General features: G+C 51.0%; 1 protein-coding gene across 8 annotated transcripts in view; it reads left to right on the top strand.

Moving 5' to 3' along the window:
* The first annotated feature begins 399 nt into the window (after positions 1-399).
* FMNL2 (formin like 2) overlaps positions 400-10674 on the top strand; it is a 148348-nt gene continuing 138073 nt past the window's right edge. For all 8 annotated transcript variants that reach the window (XM_054830190.1, XM_054830193.1, XM_054830187.1 and 5 more), the window contains exon 1: positions 400-746. In XM_054830190.1, coding sequence (XP_054686165.1) covers positions 630-746 — 117 coding nt within the window. In that variant the 5' untranslated portion in view covers positions 400-629. The remainder of the gene's footprint in view (positions 747-10674) is intronic.

The following is a 10674-nucleotide window of genomic DNA, read 5'->3' as shown; positions in this document are numbered from 1 at the left end:
AGCGGGACCACGGTTCCTTGGAAGCCCCTTAGTGTGGCTGCAAGCTTCCCTGCCATTCGAAGCCAACAGGGCCCCGAGCCGCAGAGGCAGCGTGATCGCCGGCCCGCCTGCTGCCGCCACTTCAGGTGATGTCCGGAGGTACAACCCCGGGCCCTACCGCCCCGGCACCACAGACCCCCAGGCGGGGCAGGGCCGGGGGCGCCGGCGGCAACCTGGGCGGGGAAGGCCCCAGGGGCCGCCGCAGCCCGGTGAGGTAAAATGGACGCCGAGGGGTCACCCCGAGGCCCCCGCCGGTCCGCAGCCAGCCCCTTCCCCCGCCGGCCCTCCCCCGGACGGCGACGGGACTACGAGTCCCAGCGCGCCCCGGGCCGGGGGCGGAGCGGGGCTTTGTGCGGGCCGTGCCGGCCGCGGGGCGGCATGTGGGGGAGCCGCCGCCGAGCCGCAGCCGGAGCTGGAGCCGGAGCCGTAGCGAGCCCGCCCCGGGGGGAGGGCGAGGGCGGCGAGCCATGACGGGCGGCGGCGCGGCGTTCCGCCGTCGGTGCTAGAGGGCGACCGCGGGGCGCGGAGCCCGCCTGGCTCGCCGGCGCGGAGCGCGGAGGCAGCGCGGAGGGGCCGCCGCCGCCGCCGCCATGGGCAACGCGGGGAGCGTGGACTCGCAGCAGACGGAGTTCAGGGCGCACAGCGTGCCCCTCAAGCTGCCCATGCCCGAGCCCGGCGAGCTGGAGGAGCGCTTCGCCGTCGTCCTGGTGAGTGCCGGCCCCATTGTCTGTGGGGAGCGGGTCGGGCCGCGGGGAGGGGGCGCCGCGCTCCGCCGCCCGCCCGCCAGCCTCCGTGGAGGGGCCGACGAGGAGTTACGGGGCCCCGCGCCTGGCCCGGGGGCGTGCGTGGGGGGCGGCCGGTGCGCGGCTGGGAATCGGGGAAAAGTTGGAGACCGAGGCGGGAGCTGCCCCGCCGCGCTCTCCCCTCAGCGGCGGCGGGCCGCCCCAGCCCCGCCGGGGGCCGGCGGCACAGGTGGGCTCGGCGGGGCGGTGCCGCCCGCACCTCGCAGCCCGGCCGGAGGCGGCGGGACGGGGCCGCGGCGCGCGGGGGGGAAACGGGAGGGGAGCGGAGCGGGGGCAAGGCGTGTGTGCCGGCTGCGGCTCTTTGTCTCGGGATCCCCCAAAGAGCCGCCTTCCCCCGAGCCGAGGCGGTTCCCCCACGCCGGGGTCTGCCCTTCCTCGCGGGCGAACCTGTGAGGAACCGCCGGGAGAGAGAAGCCCGCGGCGGCTTGCTGGCGGTGCCGGCCCCGGCCGTCGGCGGGGAGGAGCGGGCGGACCGGTGCGGGAGCCGGCGGCCACCGGGAGCCTCGGTGCGGCCTCGCCTCGGCCTGGCGGCTTCCCGGAGCCCGGGCTGGAAAGGGGCCCGGCCCTTCGGCCGGGTGCGAGGCCGTGGGTCCCCCCGGGACACGCCGGTCCTGCCGTCCCCACGTCCCTGGCACGTGTGTGCGGTTCACCTGGGGCTGGTTCCGGGCTGCTGGCGTTTCTGTCGGGCTCTGGTTTTTGTTTCGCTCTTTTCGCCGCACCTGAGTAGCAGGACGGACTTGGTGTTTGAGATCACCTTCTCGGGAGAACTTACCCAGGAAGGGCAGTGCTTCCATTGGTGCTGCATGGGAGTGTTTTGGGCAAACGTGTTTTCTTTCAGGTATCTAAGTAGTGCAGGGAGATTATCATGACCCATCTCTTCTTCCATGTCCTCTTTACTTTTGAGCAACGTTTACATGAAAAACAGAAGCTGGGAGAACGAATAAAACCCACGTGCGTGCCATGCCCTGCGTTCCCTGTAATGCCATGTGAAACACAGCAAGGCGAGCTGTTGCAAGAGTAATTCCCATAGCAGATACTAGAGCAACCCCCCTGGCATTCTAAATGCTCCTGGTGCTGAGCGAGGATTCACAAACTGGTGTGTGTTGGGGATTATTTCTGGTTAGACCCAATTAGATTATCATGTCTAAGAAAAGAATAAGCCTATTCAGTCAGGAACCCCCACTGACGAGCCAAATGGCGAGTGAGATGTTACGATTATTAGGCACAGTGGAAAAAGCCTGATCTTGCATTGCTCTTGTCGGGGAAAGCCGTGGTCGTTTTACAAATGGGAGATGCCCCCACAAGCCATGTATGGCTCAAAATCAAGTCTTGATTCATCTTAACCTACCAAAGGAGTGCCTGGCTTAATTTGTGTGCGTGGTCTGTGGGAGAAAATTAGTGATTTAGAGTTGGGACCAATTGATTAGATCAGTAAAAGGAAGAGACATCCTTTGGGAAAGCAGAGTGCGTTAGGTACGTATAACGTAAATATGGGAGATAAGAGGACCACGCCTCTAGTAATTTCTTGAGGTACTTGAAAGGAGTAGATGGCATCTGTTTTTAGAAGATGGACTTAAATTAAGGGTGAGAGGATGAGTGCTGTTGTGGCTTTGCTGGAGGGAGCATCAGGCTGTGCAGATATCTGTACAAATAGGGTGTTGCGTGGTCTGCTCCCATCGGGAGGAGCTGCAAGATGGGGCCCAAACACCACTGCTGGAACGGCCAAAAATCACCTTCAGCCTGTTCTTGAAGCCAGCCGGGGATGGCTGGTGTTTGCTGCAGCTTCCAGGAAATATCTGACCAGTTTATGAAAGAATAAACTCTTAGGCTGTTATTATTTTCTTTTCTTGGTGGCTCTGAGGAGAAGATGACTGTGCCACTGGTCAAACCCCAGAACAGGGTAGGCAGTAGAACAGCAGGGATTAATGAGAAAGGAATGGTAGTCGGAGGAAAAAAAGATGAGGAATATTTTCTGTAGGGAGAGAGGATTAGTCAGGAGATGAGAGTATGAAGTAGGAGATGTTGAAGGTTATAGGACTAAATCTCACCTTCTTTGCACGCTGTCTTAAGAAATTAGCCTGGCACAAGCATTGCTCGCACACTCGGAGAGCCTTGGTGAGTTCCCGAAGGGCTTTGCTGACAATAGCAATTTTCGTACTGCTAATGAAGTTTCCAAGGCGGTTTTTGACGTTGATGAACATGCGGCTTGGTTGAGTTGCAGCTGCGTGCAGGTGTACAGTCATCGCGCTGACCGTTTCCCTTTCTCTATGTAAAGAGTGGGGCCGTGCGGGAAAGGTTCCGCCTGTGCAGCCTCACAAAAGCATTTTGAAGTTTTATTCAGCTCTCCTTTTGCAGAAGCAGCACAGTGAGCCACAGCCCTCTAAAACATGTATGTGTCCATGACAATAGTGCAGGCTGGCCACATTTTTACCGCAAGTGCCGTGACATTGACTGTTGTTTTATTTTTTCCACTTTGAACATACCCTGCTGATCTTCAGGAGCTCTGTGGTCCCTTCAGCAAGGGGATGGATGAGCAGCGGTGCGCCTGGAGGTGATGCACATGTGCACTAGCTTGCGTTTGCTGGGCTGTTAGCAGACTTAGTCTTGAGGAAGGTCTCTGACGAAGTAGTTTGTTCACTTCAAACATACAGAATCACCTTCCTGCCTCATGGTTAGCCTTGCTCTTTGAGGTTTGAGGTACATAAATTGCAGGAGATGATGGGAAGTGCTTCAGGTCACGCTTTTTTGGTGAAGCTCTCAAATCTAGCTGTGCTAATATGCTCCTCCAGTCTCTGACGGTGACATCGACGTTACTGAGGGCGTGCTCAGCATGTATGTGGCAGTGCCTGACCGAGGTGGAGGGCAGCGATGCTGGGTCTGGTTGTGTCCTGCCTCTTGGTCTGCTGGGCAAGTAACGTGAGAGGATTTTCCCTGTAGGTCTGTGTCTCCTGGTGCTGTTTTTGGGACTGGTGTAGTAAATGTGCTTCTCTGGCTTGTTTGTTGCATTGAGATTTGTACTCATCTCTGCTAGTGAGGACCGGGGTCTGTCTGTGTGTTTCAGGAAGATATCGTATTTGATGGGATGTACTTTGAGGAGAAGAATGTGGAGGATAAGCCAAAAGAGATGCAGGTTTCTGTAAGCTAAGTGTTGTTTTTTCGATCCCCTCAAACTGATGTGAATTCTCCCCTTTTGGTAGGACATGTGAAATAATTCCCTTAGTTTCAAGTTTACGCAAGAGCGTAAAGTCCAGGGAAGTGGTGGCATGTTATTGCCACCAAGTTCCTGATTTCCCCATGAGGAATCCTGGATAAACTGAGAGCCAGCTCCCGGCTCTGGCGCTGGCTTTGAGCTTGAATGGCGCTGGCTTTGAGCTTGCCGACGCTGGCACAGCCCCTTGGGCGCACGTCTGCGGGAACCTCCCACCGTCGTCCCTTTCGCAACGTGCTCACTTTTCCTCCTCAGCTGTGCTGGGTTTTTTTCTTGGCTTTATCATGTGGACACATGGGGCAAGTGTGTGTGTGAAATCATGAATTCTGGTAAGCAACCTCAGTTTATTGCATAGGAAGCCGTTCAGCGTGTGCGAGCGCCGTTGCACACAGAGTGTGCTGAACGCGTCTGTAGACATTATGGCACCGCCATCCGATGCAGTGGGTTGTGAGTTTGGAGATGCGGGGGTAAAAGCCAGGTTTCCAGCTCCTGCAGCAGGGTGGTCTTTCTCTAAACCGGTAACGGGGTTGCACGTTTGCAAATGACACGTGGTTTGGAGGAAGCAGCCAGGACAGAGTTGGCAGGGTAAATTGTTGCCTAATGAGCTGTGATTGACATAATTTGACTGCTGGATTACAAATCTGCGGTGAGGTTAACAGGAAATATCCTCTTACCCCCACCAAGTGGTGTTTCATTTTACAAAGGAGTCTTCTGTGCCCGGTCCTGTAGGATGGAGGAAAGTGTCTGAAGGGTGAGGGGAGTGTGGAGGGAGGAGGTGTTTCTGCCGTCCGTCCTGCTCCCGGCCCTGCTGTACTTCGTCCTCAGTTAAACGTGATGGTACCTACCTGGAGGCAGGGCATCAGCTCTGCTTCTGCTGAATGTGTGCGAGGCTTTGCTGATAGGAACTTCTTTGTTCTGGTAGAATTGCCTTCTTCACAGTGGATTTTGTCTGAGCATCGTTCTCCATACCAATCAAGGGAGTTTTAGTGTCTATTGCTAAAGAATTTGAAAGCTCAGTGTGAAAACTCTGTAACGTTTCCCAGCTGTTTTCCATTCCTCTTTCTAATACTCTATCTAATATATTACGCATTGTTTTATAACGTATGTGATTTAGAGTCTGCAGATCATTAAGGAGCATGACATGGTTGCAGGAGATATCTGCAAGGTAGTAGTGGTAATTCCCTCGTTTTGGTGGGGCACTGAATTCCTTGTTGTAATTCCTAAATTTCACAGAACTCTCTTGGGATGAATTTCAGTTGAGATCCTGTGCTCTCATATTGGGTGTCACTTGTATTGTTTTTGTGGAATTTGAAAGCAATACTACGGAAGTTGAGAGATGCTAAACTAGATTTAGGAACAACTTTCAGGAAAAGGAGATTTCTAAAATTCAGATATTGAAAAGACCTGTTGTGTTTTCTTGTTCAGGCTTCATCTCTGACAGGCTTCTGCTGCGTGGGCTCTTTCCTCACGGTCTCATTTAAATGATTTCAGCAATGACATCTTTTGCTTGAAGAAACAATCTAATAAATCATATTGTTAAATATATGTATTTCTGAAGGGTTAAATTCACAGGGTGAAGTAGTACTTGGTGGTGGCACATCTGTCAAGCTGCCTTGTAAATCAGAAGACGGCATTTGTAAGTTTTTCCACCTAGACATCAGAGGAGAATGTTTTTGTAAAACTATTTTTTTTTTTTAAAGTGTCTGGAATACAAGGATACTGTGGTGGGTATTTAGCTACTAGCAAATTAGTCACATTCCTAAAATTAACTTCAGGTCCTGGCAACTGGAAGACCTAAAAAATGGCTAAGCTGATGTAGATGCGTATATTTTTCTGTATACCATTTTTCCATACAAAATAATCTCCTTAATTTATTGGGCTATAATGATGGAGGTATGAACCCATTCTGTCAAACTGCGTGTGTCACTTGTTCATAAGCTCCGAATAGCCTGAGAGAAAGTAGTAGGCTTTTTGTCAAAAGACCCAGGTGAAAGGGATGGCTGTTCGAAGCCCATGCAGCGGGGCCTCTCCCCGAAGGGCCCGGACTGTCCTGGGGGGGGCACTGCTTCTGGGGGTGCTCGCAGGGGCATCTCGGGTGGGTGTGACAGCCTGCATCTGCAAACCCAGTTACGAGGATGATAGCAGAGAGGTTTTCTAATCCTTTTTGTGCTGTGCGCTGTATAAACCCATCATCATGTCATATTTCCTTGCAAATTGCTCTGTGCTTTTGTCTAAGGTGAATAACAACAGGTCAATTAACTTCTTAAGGCGGAAAACAAAATGGGGTGTGAAACAGGCGCATCTATGAACTTGGCAGGATTGTTCCTTTTTTTCCTTTAGGTGTGCGTAGGCTTTATTTGCAGTGCAGACCCTGCTCTCCATCTGCAGCCCCCGTGCTGTGCAGGTCTCTGGGGAGGACCCCACAGCCGCTGCGTGTGGTGGCCAAAGTCCCATGTTTCATCTGGGGAGGGGACAGGCCTCTGCGCAGCGCTGGTGACGGCAGGGTAAGGTCCTTACCCTGGCTGTGTCCATGTCTGGGACTGCTGGTGTGCAGTGACCCCAGGGCTCACGGGATGATTGCTGCTGCGGGTGCTGAATTCCTCCTGCCGAGCACAGAGCCCCTGCCTTCACCCTTAACCTGCACCATCATCTTTCCTCCAGTGTGTTGAAGCTTTATCAAGCATCTCTATAAACTTCTTTAACCCTGCGTGCAAGATAAAGGTTTTTTTATTTTGTCTTCACGAGCAAGGCCATGCAAAACTTGGCCCTGAGGTGTTAAATGGTCTCTTCTGCAGTGCTGTATGTAGTGGGCGATGCTTGGGAAAGAATTTGAGAGACGCAAAATGAAATTTAGAGTTTACAAGATGATCTTAAATAAAACAGTAGCTGTTGAATTGTTTTCAGTTGACGATTGAATGACTTAGAGCCGTTGGAGTCTGCCTTTAGGCTTTAATTTAAAAAAAAAAAAATCACTTTAGCTTTTCATGCTGCGTGAAGAGGATTAAAGTCTTCAGGAACTTTTTCCCCCCTCCGAATAGCAAAACCCAACAGAAGCACAAAACCAAACCAAAATGTTAGATTCCCCCCATGTGTTTGTACAAAAGAACCCCAGATAATTCAGATTTGGTGGTACTTGCTATTTTTATTGTATTTTTGCAGCATTCAGCAAAGATTGTAAATTATTCAAGCAACTTTTTTTTTTTTAAAGAGTCCAAAACCTTTTAAAAATAAACTAGCTGCCTGAAGGTATGCATGCTAATTATCAACCCATGTCCTGTGCTTGTACAGCTATTTAAGAGAAGGGGAGTGTTTTTTCCTGCTGAGGTTTGGGTCCCGGGTGCTCCTCACAGTTGCAAAAGGGACTGGTCGGTCTGGTGTTTCATCTTGAGTCAACACCGCCTCTGTTTTTAACGGGGTCTGGGCAATCTTTTGCTCTCGTTTCAAAGCTTGCACCTGCTGAATTAAATATTTTTTTTTTCCAATCTGTTTAAAAAGGTGGTTTAAATCCATCATCTTGGTCTGTCAGTTCTTAGCTAAGGGAGTGAAAGACCTTACAGGAGTAGCTGGGTTTTTCCTCCTTATTTGTAGCTTGAATACATCGTAAAGTGAAATGAAGCTTTGACGTTCACTTTATGACCTTTTGTTTGGTCATTGGGGTGTTAATAAAAGGCAAACCTGGTGCCACTTCCTGCCTTTTCCCCCAAATACATTTTTTAGTCTTGAGCTTTCAGCATTTCTGCTCATTTCTCAGTGTTGTTGCTGTTCTTCTTCCAACTCGGTAACAGAGAAGTGAGAATGAATACAGCCTACTGTTCGTTTTAGGAGTGGAAAATCCCTGTGATTGATTTCAGTTTTGCTTTTGCTTTTCTTTGCTGACCCAACAAGTGGTCTTTCTGCAACGTGTAACACTCGCTTTTGATCAGCAGCTTCCTGGGTGGGTGTGAGCAGGAGGTGGCCGGGAAGGGTCTCACGGGGCAGGTTTGTGCTCCAGTGGCACCATCACTACTTGCATCCAGATGAAATGGTCCCACGTCAACACTGGTGCTCAATGCTGACTTGTAGCATGGGAAATTAAATCGACCTCTTCATTTTTGCTGCAGATTCTGCTGTACAAGTTGTCGTCAGCAGTCAGCGATGTCCCTGGGTAGAGTTTAGTGCTGTTTACGCCACGGCTCGCTGATGTGCTTTGGCGTGTGAGGGGACGTGTCTGGCAGATGTCGGTGAGCTGACTTGTGCCTCACCAAATGTGAAACTTCACGTGAAAGGGTGTCATCAACTTAACTCTTTCTGAGCTCCTTTTAAATCAAGGTGCTGACAGGGTACTCCTAAATAGACTGTTCTTAGGTAACAGAAACTACAAATTTAAAATTGTTTAAAAAATGGCAAGGTCTTTGTCCTGCTTATAGTTTTCAAGAGTGGTCTTCCAGGAGAGATGGCGAAACAGGCCTGGAGTCGCACCAGCATCCCTGCAGCCGGCCCTGCCTCGGTTGCAGACCTCCTTCTCAGCGTGGTTCCGCCAGGCAGGAAAGGCTGATGCCCGGCTCTGCCCGCAGGACGCCGTGGAGGAGCACGTGCGCGTGGTGCCATCGTGACCTTGCACAGAGCGGGAACTGAAGAGCTCTCCACAGCACGATGAAATGAATTATGCAAAACATGCTAATGCAGCAACGCTCTTCGGCTGCAGTTTATTTTTAAGCATCTGGCTGCCTCTTGAGTTTGAATTAAGCACATTATGATCAGGATCAAAATACTTTGCAGTGCAGGAAGCCATAAAGAAAACTGCAAGAGAAGCGGTTGTTTTTCCTGGTGCCTTTTGGGTGCTGTGCCCTCGGGAGGTGTGTGTGACAGCAGAAGGCACGGCTATTTCAGCAGAGTGGTGGTTGGTTTCCCCAGAGCACTTGCGGAGGGAGGGTGCCCCACTCCGGAGGGTTTTCTCACTGCTGAGGAAAGTTCAGTAATAGAGGTAAATGTGAGTTTCTTTGGAAACCAGAAGACTAGACCTTAAAACTAGCTGAGGAGCACAATCATGGGTTGCCTGTTCCGAGAGGAGCAGTTTGAAATGCGCTCCCAGGCAGCGGCAGCGAAGCAGCCGTTCCAGCCGCCGGAAGACTTCCGCAGCGAGCAGTGTGCAGCCACTTTTCAGACAAACTGTGCTGAATTGTTGTTTATTTTCTTCTTTGTTTGTAAGAGTCCATTTGGGAATTTGGTATGGGAAATAAGTGACACCAACTCATTCAATTTGATTTATAATTGCATTAAAAACATCTAGCCCGAGACTCCAGCTCTTACAAGCTGCAGCATCACTGTAGCCAAAGGCCTCAGCCTGCGAGTCAGGTAAAAGCACTTTCAGCTGCTGTTGCTTAAAAAGCAGTAATTTCCCATTTATCCCATCCTGCCAATTTCAATTCTTCAGGGTCAGTGTAGTAAAACGAGCCGGTTTTTAGCACTTGGACCGCATACGATGGAAACTGAAGGGCTGTGCTCTTACCCGCATAGCAGTGTCGCTGGGAAATGCCGTGTTCCCAAATGCTTCTGCAAAGGGCTCCCAGATCCGTAGGTGGCGGAAGGTATGTGACGTGCACCCCTATTTTAATTGGGTATTGTCTCACTTGCATTGATTGTTTTGACCTTGATCATCTGCTTTGTAGTTTTAATAAGATGCACATTATTATATATGGATATATTGGAAAATAGAAGCATTAATTTGTCCCAGGCTTTGTCTCTTCCTAAAATAGTGTCTTACTGCCTTTCGCAAGTGTTTCACTGCATAAAGACTTGGATAATGTATAACTTGCCCATACTCTGTTATAACTAACATACTGGAGAAATTCATCATGCATTGGTTTTCAGTTTACCGTGGGATCTCTAACAAAACAAGTGTTTGTCTTCTGTAACTGTGCATCGTTAAACATATATTTGGGGAGGATATTCATAAAGGAACATAATAGTCGTATTGTATTGGAAATGAATGGTCTTCAGATGAGCGCTGCGCGATGCATGGACCTCCAGGACTCTGCATTGCAACTCTTGAGAGCAACTGTGTGTACTTGATGATGAGCTGGAAACGTGCCCAACCGCTTCCCGGCTGAAGGTCTGGAGAGGCAAGTGGGGACACGTCCCTCTGCACGGGCACCCTGCGGCCGTTTGCGCTGGGAATTGTCCTGAGATGTGCTGGGACTGCTGGGGTGACGTCAGTCAGTGCAGCCTGGTCTGTGCCCCAGAGGAAACTCCCATGTCAGAAGGATCCTCAGGAAAACCCCTGGCAGATGTGACTTTTCCTGTTGCGTTGCCTGGAGAGTGCAGAGGGAGAGTATTTATTAACTGTGGCCTCCTGCCCTTTCAGAGGTCCTGTCCTGGTCCAGAAGTGCTTGGTGATGGCAGCAGGAGCACTCAGAGGTGCCCTTGCCTTCTCTGATGTTTGTGTCCTGTTCTGGCCGCTCTCCATGTGGATGTTGGCCAAGGGCAGAAGTTGCTCCTGTACAGGAGATCCTTGAGGCCTCCAGGAGCAGATGAAGTCTCAGGTTTTTTTAGTGTGTACTTGAGTGCTGTGGGAGATACCTTAAAATATAAGAATTAGTGGGGTGGGTTTTGTGTTTGGGTTTGTGTTTGGGGTTTTTTTTTGTT

The sequence above is a fragment of the Grus americana genome, chromosome 6, assembly GCF_028858705.1.
Source record: "Grus americana isolate bGruAme1 chromosome 6, bGruAme1.mat, whole genome shotgun sequence".
Classification (NCBI taxonomy): Eukaryota; Metazoa; Chordata; class Aves; order Gruiformes; family Gruidae; genus Grus; species Grus americana.
Note: the sequence above shows the minus strand (reverse complement) of the source record. Positions and strands in the feature narration are given on the sequence as shown.